Raw genomic sequence first — 14403 nt, 5'->3', positions numbered from 1 at the left:
GCTGCTCCCACACACACACACACACACACACACATGTATCTACACACATGCACAAGGAGGAGGCTATAAATCTGCCAGTGAGTGCTGCTGGGATAGAGACACCTAAGACAGGCCTATGCTGTGTTTGGAGAGAATGCAGATGTACCTGCCTCCAGCACATCATCCTCTGTCCTTCGTCCTTCTCCTCTTCCTTCTTTTCCTCCCCTCTACCCCTTTAGTTTGTCCTCTCGATCTCTCTCCATAGTTTTCTGTCTCATGTTCTTAACCCCTTTCAACCTTCGCTCAGCTCATCTCTCCTCCACTCTCCACTCCCTTTCCCCTTTGGTCTCACTTTAAGAACTGACATTCTCCCACTTAGGTGGAACAAAACACTCCAGCCAAGTCCCATGCTATTGTTGTGCTGGGACAAGGCCTAGGCAGAGGACAGACAATAGGGTGAACAGAAGAGGATACACAGCTCACACTATAGGCGCCGCCTTATGGGGGAATAATGGTAACAAATACAGGGTCTACGCAACCTGTTTGCAGCAATTCCTCTGTCTGAGAGCCAGTATCCATCATCCAGTGACAGGTCTAACTACCTGCTGAGTGATACCTGATGTCCTCACATGGGCTACAGTCACAGCTATCCACCTCTACATGATATGTCTGGGATAAAGACAGACAGGGACAGCACAAAAGAAACAGGTAAACTGTGGAGTAGGTTTCATGTTTGCTCATAATGATTGAGGGGTTCTATAAAAAGCATCAGATATCATTATATCCATAATTACATAACTAATGTTTCATCCCATCTGTGGAAGCCATGATGTCCTCCAAACAATACAGACCTGCAAACACATGCACACACCCTCACGTTCTCACTAAAACATTAACACCTGCCTTGACATTATCACTGCCCAGCCTCACTGAGTCCTCCGTGGACTCAAACACAGGCACACACACGTAAACATACACTGTCCAAACAGATGTGGCCTGCATGACCTGATTTACAGTGAAGTAAACGATTTAAGCCGCACATCTCACTCCAACACCTAAACACCTGACAAGCCTCTCATAAATAAGGCTGGCCAGAGACTCCCACATAATTTACACCTTGGCTATCTCCTAAGCTAACATGTAACAGGTCTCCACTCCATATTTCACCACCCAGCGATCACCACTCAGTGGAAAAGACATGCAAAAGTGAGTCCAGAAGAAGGGGGTAGAGGAACTTCAAAAGAAAGAACATTTTGGATTTTGGGGATGTAGTGTGGTGAGGGAAGCTCTGGATGTGAAGTAATGTGTGTGCATGTAGGGAGGGAGGGAGGTGGGGGTTACATGAATGACCCTGGCCCAGGGCGTAGCCTGGACTAGCCTAGCCACAGCCCAGCTCAGATCAAGGCCCACAGCCAGGAGTTCCACTTCTACATCTCTCATAAATCGTCATGGCTTTGTCTGGTCTGCCTTTCACTGGCTGAAACTTATCCTCTTCCATTAAGAGTGATGGATCAGCAGCTCTCAGGGCGTAGAAACTCTGAGGTTACAACTCCTTGCAAAGATTGCGCTTTACACTGCAAATGTAGAGTATACACACAGGTAAAGATGCACCAACACTACTAACAGGCAAAGACTACATTTCAAGGCAAACTTTTAAGCTTAGATGTATGTGAATTGGTATTTATTTCTGTTCATGTTTTCGTAGTTCAGTGAAAACAGTGGTGTACCTGGATGGTGTCTTTTTGTTGCAGTCTAATGGTTTTTAATTGTCAGGTAAGCTCAATTCAATTTGATAGCATCTGTGCTCCCTCTGGTGGTTGCTTCCTGCCATGATCACTAAAAGTAAGTCATACAATGTCTGCATTTACTTAGGTTTAGAAATTCACTTCAACAAGACCATTTTCTGTATTACTGATATATTCTCTGAGTTTAACTAAAGACTAATGTTAAAATACCAACATAAGAGAAAAACAGAATCCAAATCAGTTTATTTCCCAGCCAAAGGAGTTGGCTGAAGTTAACTGGGTGTTTTTTTTTCCCACAGTATGAGAGACACAGCCTGATAGCTGGCAAGAGATATTACAAAGCGTCTCCACATGTTACAACAACGGCCTTGCATAAGCAGCTGTGTGGTGTGTCTGTGGGTGGGTGTGTTTACTTTAAAATCATCTTACAATAACACGTGAAATGTGTTTATATATGTACTGTGTTAAAATGACTAATAGCTTTAATATAATAGCAGCTTTTTTAATGTCAACTTCCTTATTATAAATTGGACTATTTTGTCATGAGAACAGGCGAGACAAGCTCAAAATGAAGCTTTGATTTGTAGAAACTGAACTATTTAACCTTTATGGCTGCATACAAAGAGTGAGTTTAAATTCTAAAGCACAGAACTCCAGAGAGCAAAAAAAATAAATACATATTCTATGCATGATATTATTTGACAGTAGTGCTGTCGTATGAGTCTGCAGCTGCAGGTCAGTTGAGTGATGTTGCCCTCAGGTGGTGAGAATGGAGCACAGCAGCAGTGAAGTCCATCAGGTGGCTGAAAGATTCACTGCTGCAGCTTTCATCTGCTCGCTTGTGTAGTACCCCATTTGTGTTGGAATGAATCGTGTTTTTGATTTAGATTCTATGTGCGTCTGCGTGTCCGTCTGTCTTTGTGTCTTCTGTTAAGGGAGCCTGTGCGGTGCGCATGCGCTTTCATCAGGCGAGAGACGGCCTTTTGTCTCGGAATGCGTCTCTTGCGCTTGCGCGTTGCTTCGCTGGACAGCAGAGGCACATAAAGCCTAGTAAATTGCACCAGGGCAATAAAATGGCAATAAAATGACAACAACAGTGCATTAATCCATCACCAGGGAGCGCTGAAGGTACTGTAAAGAGCTCTGGCTGGAGTCGGGAATGATTTCTCGGTTTATCAGCTCAGCGGCTGCAGAGCTCATTTAGCTTGCCAGGGGGCAGTGAGGAGCAGGGAAGGGCTGAGACTCTCACTCCCAGTGGACTGGGGCTTTTATTAATAACAGGCAAGTAAGAAACAGTAATAAAGAAGATACAGAAACTTTATCTTGACGGTTTTATATTCATTTAATTAGAAGAAATAATTAATGAAATGAAGCTTCGGACAAACAGGGGACTGATAGAAATCCCCAGCTCTCTACACCTCTCAGCTTAGCCTTATTTGGACCAGTATTTTCCATAATATATGTTCTCAGAAAGAGGCAGAGCTTTACATGTGGGTGTTACAGCCCCTCCAGTAGGCAGCCTCCCCTCTGGCTCCCCGTGGCTCTAAGAGAAAGAGAGCTTTATTTAGGAGCACCTGGATTTATGTGGAGGAACCAGAAGCAGCAGGTGATGGAAACTGCCGGCCCAGTAGGTTGGCTGTGGCCAGGGGGTTCTGGCAAGCTAGTAAGTGGGCCCAGTGGGTCACACTGTCATTTCCTGTTTCTCTACCACTTTTCTTCCCTTTTTCAAACCATCTTTCTAACCCAGCCTGCCTTCATCTACCCCTGCCTTCCTGCCAGAGTCACTTCCTCCAATAGGAAACAGATGAGTAGCTAAGAGTCTAAGGTGGCCATGATTTGCCCTTCCCATAATCAAAGCAACACATCTGACATACATTTTCACATAGTTGGGGCTAAAATACAGCTTTAAAGATGTCATTTTGAAGAAATGCAGCCTTGCTAACAAAAATTATAGGTTGCTTTTCTCTCCCTTTTAAAATAACAGTGCACAACCTTTATTTAATAATATTGTTTATGTTGTCTGAAGGTGAATCAGTTTCCTTCAGCTCTTAATGCTGACAATACAGTGTTGCTGTGTTTCCCACTGCTAATATGACAACAAACTTTTGTAGAGGGATTATAAGAGAGAGAGAGAGAGAGAGAGAGAGAGAGAGTCTGTGGTGTAAACTTTTAGACCTCCACTCCCCAGATGAAACCGCTACCCGGCAGCTATTCCACAGAAACAGCATTCTAAACTGAACCAGGTGTGTACATGCCACAGAGGAGAGGTCAAAAGTGGAAACACATGATCCACTCTTTCTTCTTCTTCTTGTTCTTCCTGCTCTTCTTCCTCTAATAACCACAGCCTGGTAAAAATGCTTTGTGCTAAAATGGACCATTAAACTTTCCTATAACACTTATGTAATGTGAAGTTCAGTACATGGTGAACAGATTTCAAACCAGGCAACACAAGCATAGTGAAATTAGAGGGAGGGAGGATGCTAGAAGAGAGAGAGAATTAAAGAGAGAGAGAAGGAGACAAATGGAGAGTTAGGTAAAGTGGTGGATAGGCAGAGGTAGAGGTGTCTACGTTGTGGAAAGACATCTGTTTGGTCTGTTCTGCTTCCCACATTCTCTCACATCTCCTGGACCCCCATCACACTGCTGTGACTGGGTTTATTTCTGGACGGCAGTTGAAATGAAGGACTCAATGTTTAGACATGAGCTGTTTGGATAAATTGGCCCGTGTGTGTTACAGATCCTGTAAGTAAAGGCCGTGCATCACTGCGCCCTCAGAAGTACGACATCCAAGACACATTATATTTCACTAAGATTCCACCATGAATCAGTGTGCAGACCATCCTCCTCTAATTCACTAAGTTTTATTACAAATGTGTTTACTGCTAATCAGTGTAATGGACTAGACTGTGAGCACTTGAATGTGTGTTTAACTTATATATTTTGTGAGCGTTGCAAGATGACAGGGCCCTCCAGTGGATAGTGGTTGTAATGTTGAATTATAAAACCTATTCAAGAACCTGTCAAGAGCCCCTTTATCCTGCTTGGATGCCTTCTTTTATGTGTTAGATTTGTTATGCAACATGACTTTATAAAGTATTTATCAAGGCTTTATAAGCCTCTAAAATTATAATCAGGTCAGGAGCCACCTCCAGCAGCAGAGCAGCCCATGTTGTTGAAAGCTCTCTATTCTGAGGCCTGGGCAAGCCTCGCAGCATTTTAAGTTCTGCCAGAGCTATTCCTTGTGGATCAGTTAATATGAACCTCCATATCGCCTGTTGAAATAAATACAACTACAGAAAATCCTAGGGATTTCATGGCCTCTCTGAACTCTAATCCTTGATAGAAATAGAAAGGTCTGAAACTTTATGTTCATTTGGCATCCTTTCGATTAAAAGCGCTACAGTAGACAGATGTGATTTTTTTCCTCCTCTGACAAAATGAGCCTGTAGCAGCTGGACTTTTCTCACTTGGTTATAAGCCGTGCATAATGTACCTCAAGCATATAATACCTCGCATTCATATACAGTGTAACACTAGATAGTTTATGGCTCTGTATTATGTCAAGGCTGGCTACGGCTTGGAACAGAGGCAGGGGAATGCTGTGGTCAGTGCTGGGTCAAAGACTGTCAGGGCTCAGGGCTGGCAGAAAGCCAGCCCCGGTACGTGTCTGCCCTGAATGTTAATGGATTAACGCTCACCACACATACAGCCAGACTGGGAAACTCAAGATGACTTTTAACGTGAAAGGCCGCCTATAAGTCGCCATCATAAATTCAGGGACACAGGCTGTCTGTACCGGCACGGCAGTCAGGCGTGTTTCCTTCTGGAGGCCAGGGCCGAGAGGCTGTGAGATGGAGAATGGGGGAGCAGGTGGGCTCTGTGTTGGCTGACCTTGCCTCTCTCGCCTATGATCAGAGTATGCTGGCAGCTGTGGCCTCGTTTAATAACACCCGAGGTATCATGTAGAGCAGGTACACCAATGTTGTTTTCCTCCTACAGACATCATTGTCACATTACCCTCACTCACTTTTTTGTATGCAGTGTTTAAACTCAGACCCTGCTGATTTTGCATTTTCCGCCACAAGAGAAGCCCATTCTCTTACATTATTTTTCTCTTAATGGCTTTGAGCGAGTAACTTAGGCTTGTCTAATGTGAATTTCCACATGGCAAAGAGAACTGCTGCTGTAGTGCTCAGACAGTGTGCAGCGACAGCCCCAATCACTGTGTGTAATTTAGCAGCAGGGGACAATGAGCTAATTTCGCAGGAGAGCCTATACTCCCAATTTAAAATCAATAAAGACGCATTGGTTTTTTTAGGACCTCCACTTGAGCTGTGCTGTAAATAAGAGTGTGGTTCGAAGAACACACGATTGTTGTCTGCCTTCGTGGGGGGTCATTGTAAATCCACTGATGGAGTCGCAGCAGATTTCACTGCAGTTTCACACACATTTTGACACTAATGTACCCAATTTTTCCTAATCGTTTTGCTGTTGCATGCAAGCAATTAAGTATCATTATGTCAGTGGATGATTTCTTGCCATTCGCTGAAGAATTGACTTACCAGCACTCATTGGCAGGAGCCTGGTTTTTAATAGTTAAAAGAAAAACAAGTGACACGTCACTGAACTAAAAAGTTATGGTGTTGGGATTTGTAATCCAATTATCTTATTCTAGTGAATGAAACACTGTGCTGTGGTGGTTTTCTATGATTTTCTGTCTCCAACAACCAACGACTTTACTTAATGCCTTCAATCTTTTCTCTCTCTCTCTTCTCTGCAAATTAATTTATGGTCTAATTACAGGACAAGCCTCCAGATATGAAGGAACACAAATCACCGGTCCTTACCAGATGGCAGAAAAACGGCACAGGATAATTGAAAATCTAGAAGTGGATCAATATTTAGAAGCCCAAGGTTACACGGAGTATGACACTACTATTAACATGGAAATATGATGCATGACATCCACAGGCAAATTGGCTTCTGTTATTTGATGGTGAATGGCTGACTTCTAGTGTCGGCGTTTTACTAACAAAGAGACCGGAGTAACTTAAGCTATCAGGTTGCTGTCTCACCCTAGCTCATCAGAAAATGTGCTGCTGCACAGTCTGATGTGCATACCTGCAGCAGCCATATGTACACCATTACATGTATGCACACTGTTGGTCTGTGGTATGTGGAGCATGGTCTGGAGGTCTCCTTTATGACAAAAATGTACCACAGAAGCCCAAAGCCATGCCATGTCACAGACTACCTCTGGCCCACCCCACCCTTCTCTAGCATTTACCTCTGGCCTGTTAAAAATGATATCAGCTCATGGAGGGCAAGCATTAGCATTTGCATTTTATTGGAAGCTCAGAGATTTAGAGCAGAGGATATATCAGCTCTGAGCAGACAGAATTAGTTAACAATGCATTACCTGCCTTTTATGGCAGCTATAACTCTTTCCCCCTGGTGGGGAGAGGAGATGAAGGGAGGAGTGGAGGATCAGGCAGGAGGAGGAGGGGGTGAAGGGGAAACACAGCCAGCAGAAGGTTGGTGGTGAGAGCAGTGGCGCAGTACAGGGTGGGTGGGTGGATGGAGGCATTTAGAATGAAGAAGCTTTGTCTGTGGTGCTTTAGTGCACTTTAAGTGTGATAGCCACCAAATTAGAGCATCATGTTGCAATCACCCTCAATACAGATCAGTGCACCGACTGAGAGATGATGGGCCGGTCGTCAGAGCAATGCAGACATTTTTATCTGATTGCAACAAAGAAAGAGAGACACAGCTGTTGGGCAGCTGTGCCTACATGAGCACAGCTTAAGAAAAGCCACATCAAATTACAGTACACTGTGATTCTTTTTTCCCACATGCTCTAACTGGAGGATACATTTTGTTATTATTCAAGTATTGTAGCCTACGTATCATCTGAGTGTATGTATATTGGTTTGTTGTTCTAGTGGTATCCTTAAACAAGCTGTACCTCTGATGAGGCCCACAGCAGCAGTCTGTTCCCTTGCTACAGCTGCACAGTAGCTCCCCCGGCACTCATTTGGTATAATGTGCTGCAAGACTATAGCCACCTCTGCTGTGGGCAATGCCCTGTGGAACTCATTTGCACTGGAAGTTACTGGTAAGGGGGGGATATGTTTGAAGTGTAGAGAAGATGACTTTAAATGAGTAAATAATTAATAAATGTACACCAGTATTACAACATGATCCTCATTGGGACAAAGAACACACATTTACAGGTAGCTTTTACAGTATCAGCTTTTCTTTATTCAAATCATTTGGCTTTGGTGAAACCTGTTATTCTGTTAATCACATAACAGAACTGCCCCTACATCTGTATGTACCACACATGTCAGTGGCATCGCTCCCATGAGTGTCACAGTGGCTATCCCGACCAAATCTACTGGTTTAAGTTCGTCAGCAGACAGCCCCAGGCTCCATAAAACGGCCTGCTGCTCTCTCACTCTGCCCGACTTAATGGTCCCAAGGGCTGGATATTTACTAGTGACCTTTGCATTCCATTTTGAGTGTAAAAGCCTTTTTTGCGAGGAAAATTCCATCACTATAGACGTAGCCCAGAAGCAACGTGTGTGTGTGTGTGTGTGTGTGTGTGTGTGTGTGTGCATGTTAATGCAAGTCTCTATAAAAGGCAAGATGGCAGTGAGAGAAGATTACCCACTATTCTTCACAGGGAGTTTTAATTTATATTAATAAACATCCTATATTTAAGTAAATTACTTATTTTCATTGTGTGGCAAAGTAGTCTTTACTGGAAAATTACATCAGGATACAGTATTATGTTTTTTTATACTGACTGATTTTGTTATGGTGACATCATTACATCAGACTGAAGTGCTTCAGTGGCCTCCGGCTTTAAGGCACCAGCCATTCATGAACCATAATAACCCTCATCCACATCCTACCTTTGTTTCACCCAATCTCTGTTATCATTTTTATTTTCCTACAGTTTAATGCCAATGCCAAAAGAAAAATAACAAACAGAAATCTTTAAAAATAATTTTGTTGTACATTTTCTTAGGTAGGCCTACATTTTACTCGACTGTTTTGCAAAGTTTCTGCTGATACCTCTTGATTTACAATCATATCTTTACATAAGTGAATCTAGGATTATGTTCCCTGCCATGTGAAAACATGCACAATTCATGATCACCAATTACTCGGTTTCTGTACTGTTGAACTTTTAAATGTTTGGACTCTGAAAAAATAAGTGACACTGGCACTGGTATTGTGTAACAGCACCATCTGCTGAGTAGAAACAGCTGGTGCTCTTGAAATAATTTCTTGAAAAGATATACTGATCTCATTTAGACAGAGGCTGTGTTTAAATATAATAATTATCTCCATACATCAGGATTTGAAGGTAACGTGTGTGCATCCAATCCAGTTTTTTATTTCTGAGCTTGCCGTTTGACTGCCAAATACCTTTAAGTGTTGCTGTTTATTCACTTTACACCATAAAATATAAGCCAGCGGACAACAATAACATTGAAAATGTTTATTAAAGGGTGCTACTGTACACATATTTGCAACATTTTTTTCTGCACAAGAAATAGTCTACTTCTTCAAAAAAAAATCTGCACTGGCAAGAATTAAGGACAAAATGTTATTTAATGAAAGATAATGATGGCAAAACAAAAACCTAAGTAAAAGCTTGGGCATGATTTGTGTACTGTATGTCTGAAATGGGAGGGGAAATCACAGCCTTACACATAAAGCCAACACATAGGAAAATACAGCAGATCTGTTTTTTGACACAAAACATTTGGTCCTAAAAGTTCCAGCTGGAGCACAACAGATCAAACTACATAACCAGCATCCATCTTAAAAAACAAAAAAAAAACTTACTGCCACTTGTCAGACTTGACTTGAGTTTTAACTCTTATAGCTGAGAACTAATCACTTATGTTCAAACCAGTGGTATGACTAAACCATGTACAGATTTAACAGTACAAATTATTACCATAATTTGAAGACTAGTAGGTGGTGTTCAATCACTTTACATTGTTTATAGAAGAAAATACTGTCAGAGCAGCAACAATGTCTGCAACTGCAGGGTTGTCATCAAGACACAGTTAAGTTTCTCTCTGTTAGCCACAAGGTGGCAGAACACACACAAGTGTTAATGCTGGTATTATTCCATGCTGATATAGTAAAGATTGTCTTAACCTGTCCCACGGTTACTATTCCAAAAATAACTCTGCAGTTAAAAAGAAGGTACAAAGCAGAACAAAGTTTCTTTTATTGTCCTCTTGTTGAAATGGTGAACGTGTCAAGAAATTTAAAAACACACATTTATGTTGAAAATAAAATAAAAAGATAAAAATCACATTTAAAAAAGAACAAGGATATCACTACATCACGAGGAGATCATTGGCTTTTCTCCCCTGCAAAGTTTTTGAATTGTGTAGTAGTTTTATCCCTGCAGACAGGACAAACTGAAAAATCTACAAGAGATAAAAAGTTTAAAAGGGAAGTGATTATGCAATTATGCAAGGATGTCAGAAGATTCTCAATAATCCACTAATGATATACCTAGATGTCAAAAAAGAGGCAATTGGACTTTGCTTGAGATTGAAGAAAAAAAAGCCTCATACAAAAAGCTTCCTTACTTCTCTTCAAACATAAACCTCATGGATGAGAGGGGAAACATTTTCTAGAAAAATCAAGCAAGCCCAGTCTCCATTAACAACCTCCATTAATTATCTTATGTCAATAAAAAGTTGCATGCTCAATACCAACAATATATTCTCAATCATAGTGCACCAACCATTAAACAAGCCTGTGGTCAACAGTTTGTACTAAATTTGGTTCTCAAGTCTACATTTTGAGTTTTCTGTATTTGCAAAAATCTGTCTGAAATTATTAAATCCTGTAAGCAACGTATGTGCGAAGACATTAAAAAGAAAGTAAAAGCTTTTTAAACAGAACAGTAGAAACCCCTTCCCAATAGCATATCACCCATGTTAACTACAGCTTCCACTCCAGTTTGATGGATCCTTTTCAGCAGTGTGGGCCCTTGTGCTCCATTGGGGCATGGATGGAGAAAACACAACCGTGTCCGCCGTCTTTGTTAAACATGGTAAAAAGGTGAAGGATGGGAGTTTTGGGTGTGAAAAAAAAAATGACTAAGGTTGTCCCTGCAGTGGAGGTGGTCCTGTTTCCTTCTGAGTTTGAGCACTCACGCACTGACGGCATCCTTCTCCTTCTTGTCGCTGTCTTCGTGCCAGGTTAGACGTTCCTCATAGAATGCTATGACGATCTGTGGGCACTTATGATTGGCCTCCTTGGCGAGTACGAGGTCAGCCTCATCTGAGTCTTTCCTGTTAGAAATATAGAAAGCTTATTTCAGTACTTTATCTCTGTATAAGTTCATAATTTCAACACATGTGGAACCTCAATGCATTTTAATCACCATGATTGTACCTAACACAAAATGAAGGTCTATTTTAATGTCCTTTTCTTAGGGCAGTCACTGCACTTCGGCGCAGACCAAAACAACTACAACAATCTTTGCAGATGCAGTATCATATATCCAGGACCTGCCAAACCAGGCTTGTGAATTAAACCTCTTTGAATCTGTGTATAGTATTTATAATGCTCCCTCTTTTTCATGTTTACAAATGCTACTGTGCCAAATATGGTTTTGGCTTGGTGCAAGCCTACTGTTTTATTGTCTGCTGCTGAGGCAATGTGCTTGTTGTGTCTTGCTCTTTTGGTTTAATAAATAATGCTTGTCAGACAGACAAGTGTGAATAACAGGGACAAGGTTGTGTTTCTTTTGTTGGCGATGCGGTGTTCCTGTACATACTGATTTAATTACTGTATTTTCCGGACTATAGGTCACAGCCAACAAATGCGTAATGAAGAAGAAAAAAAAACATATATAAGTCGCACAGGAGTATGAGTCGCACCAGCGGGCCAGCGTAAGTCACTACGTTTTTAGTGTAATGTTGGCTCTTGAATTCCGCTCAACTTAAGTGGTACGGCTACAGGACATTGAGAGTGAGACAAGTCCTCACGCGGAGAAATTACCTTCACCGCACAGAAATAAAAATCCTGTAAATGAGTAAAAGGCAGACTACTGTGCGCTCATCTAGCTGTCTGGAATAAGCACCCTATCGACAAATCAGAAAATAGAATTCCCTGTTGCCAGGCGATGTCTGAGACTCAGCTGCAAGCACACGTTCCATACACCTATGCTCGGAATGCAAAGTGTGGACAAGCTGGAGGTGGAAGAGAACCGTCAGGAGAGGGACAGAACAGCTACCATTATATCTGTAATGGGACGTCAGGACACAAGGCTAACTAATTGTATATTTTAATATATAAGTCGCACCTGAGTATAAGTTGCATACCCAGCCAAAGGATGAAAAAAGTGTGACTTATAGTCCGGAAAATATGTTACTTAACTGTATGGGGTGTAATGGACTATGCATGGTTTCTAACAACAGAGTTGCATGTCATTTGATTGCCATATCAAACAAACTTACCACTTCATAAGAAACATTAGGTCTCCGCATGAGTCAGTTGCTCCAATGATCTTCTCTGGCTCGAGTCCTCTCTCAAAACCACGTGCAACTAGGATATCGTCCTGAAAGAAAGAGTTTTTACTGTGAATAACTTCTGAGAGATTTATTTTTATGGTTCACACATAAAGCTTACTTATGCACATAAATGTTTATTTGTCTAAGACACGAAACACTAAAATCATCACCTGTCATCAGTCTCCTAAACAGCATAATGATAAGATACAGAGTATACTTTGCTTTAGTGTTTTGTGTATCTTATTCAGATATATAAAAATGAGCTTCAGTCTCCTCACACCCCTTCTAGAATAAGTTAACCATTCATTATCTCACTAACAACATTGATATATGTCAAACAGTGTTTACATATACTAGCATGAATATTACTGTGCGACAGCATTATGAAGGTCTTATTTTGACAAACGATTGTAGCATTACTTAATCATAAAAGGAGGTTTTATATGTAAGTAAGCAACAGTTTTGCCCTTTTAAGCTTATGCTGAGACACCAATCAACTGCTATTTTTTTACATAGACATGATGTCTTTTCAATTCCAGACCTTAATAGCTTTTAAGTACCCAGAGCTAAAACATTACTAAACTCAAAAATGCATGTTTACAAGTTATTATTGTGAACGTGATACTGTGGTAAACCGTATCGAAACATAATTTCCACCAACTTATAGCTTACCTCCTTCTTCTTTTTGGGTTTACTTCCACCCTCCTCATCATCATCTGAGCTTCTTTTCTTTGAACCAGTGGAATCTTTGTGGCGCACTGAGGAACTTGTGCTTGATTTGCTGCCTCCACTGCTGGGTGTGGAGCTCCCAACGCCACTTTTCTTATAGGTCTTCATGAATTCTGAAATAAGCTCAGGGCAGTCCAGATTCTTCTCAGGCTCCCACGTGTTGTGCTTACTGAGGAAGATCATAGAACACAGAATCAATCAAAGTAAAGCCATAACAATGCTGACAACATATCATGTATAATGATCCAAACATGTTTTGGTATTCCGTTTCTGTTTGTAAACATTGTAGTTTCTGAATCCATCTGTGTAACACTGCTGTCTGTTTGGCTGGCACAGTAATATCCAGACTGCTAAATATGTCCACGTTGTTAATAAAATCAACCAACAAAACAAATAGTGCGTTTGAGACTGTAGATGAAAGAAACACTGCTTAGACTGGCTGGTACTACTTACTCTGAGTATCCTTTCCACTTCAGGAAGAACTCAACCCGGCCTTTATTCACCCTTCTGTCCAGGACCTTCTCTACAACATATTCTTCCTCATCAGAGGATGAAGAGTCCTCGTCGCGAGACTTTTTGCCCATAGCAAAGTTTTTTGCTTAGCAAGACACTGTTGCAAGCCAATGGACGTCCCTATCCAAGCGAAAAAACAGAAACCTTGTTAAAGAAAACAGCGATTGTGCTTCCCAAAGTTTATGCCGATATACACATGTATGCATTACATAAAGTCAGCCATTAAGAAGGTACTAGCTCTAAACGTTAAGGTGAGCCAATGCTAGCTAGAAACCTACCATGTATCAACGAAAGGCATCCTTTCATTGTTCGATTTTCAATTCGACTGAGATGCAAAGCTTCCAAAGTGCTAACCTAACAAGCCAACTAAACACCAGTCTGTAACAGTGCCCTCGATATAAAGTATTAAAACCAGAGGCACTAATTCATAAAGCTCTGATAATTATGCTCCTCGACCGACGAGCATCAAATAGCTTGCTAAGGCAGATAACCTGCTAGCTAAACGCTTCTTTGAGCTAGCAGAGTTGATAACAAACCACAAATCATTACTTGCAGCAGCAAAACACACGCTGGTACACCATGTAGAAGAATCCTCACCTTTTAGATGTCTAGACCGTGGGTTATAACCCGTAAGAGGCGGCGATAACCTCAATCTTTTGTGGACCAGCAGTCTGTGAGGCCGATGTTGAAGCTACGTTAGCATATAGCCTAAACCACAAAAAGGTACTGTGTGACCGTCTGTGCGTAAAAAAGCGCGCGTTAGGAGCGCACAAAGAATTTGCCCGCCCCCTAGTCAGTCAGGTGATGACCTATATAAAATATGCTATAGAAAATGTGTTCCGATCGTGATTTTAACACATTGTATGTTTTGTTAGAGG

The 14403-nt window shown here is 41.5% G+C and overlaps 1 protein-coding gene across 1 annotated transcript; it reads right to left on the bottom strand.

Annotated features, from left to right (window-relative positions):
- Positions 1–9954: 9954 nt before the first annotated feature.
- cbx5 (chromobox homolog 5 (HP1 alpha homolog, Drosophila)) lies at positions 9955–14279 on the bottom strand. Its single transcript, XM_028409152.1, has 5 exons — positions 14123–14279; positions 13466–13645; positions 12956–13181; positions 12230–12330; positions 9955–11059 (listed from the first exon to the last, which is right to left on the bottom strand). Exons 2-5 carry the CDS (start codon positions 13594–13596, stop codon positions 10918–10920), a joined length of 600 nt encoding a protein of 199 aa, XP_028264953.1. The 5' UTR covers positions 13597–13645; positions 14123–14279; the 3' UTR covers positions 9955–10917.
- Positions 14280–14403: the final 124 nt, after the last annotated feature.

The sequence above is a fragment of the Parambassis ranga genome, chromosome 7, assembly GCF_900634625.1.
Source record: "Parambassis ranga chromosome 7, fParRan2.1, whole genome shotgun sequence".
Classification (NCBI taxonomy): domain Eukaryota; kingdom Metazoa; phylum Chordata; class Actinopteri; family Ambassidae; genus Parambassis; species Parambassis ranga.
This window is presented reverse-complemented; position numbering and strand designations above follow the sequence as displayed.

What these genes read in the sequence shown, in the direction of transcription:
- cbx5 (XM_028409152.1), bottom strand. Translation starts at nt 13,596, where the DNA reads ATGGGCAAAAAGTCTCGCGACGAGGACTCTTCATCCTCTGATGAGGAA. An exon ending in AAGTGGAAAGGATACTCAGA is followed by an intron (nt 13,182 to 13,465) that starts GTAAGTAGTACC and finishes GATCTTCCTCAG; the next exon opens with TAAGCACAACACGTGGGAGC. An exon ending in CTAATGTTTCTTATGAAGTG is followed by an intron (nt 11,060 to 12,229) that starts GTAAGTTTGTTT and finishes TATTTCTAACAG; the next exon opens with GAAAGACTCAGATGAGGCTG.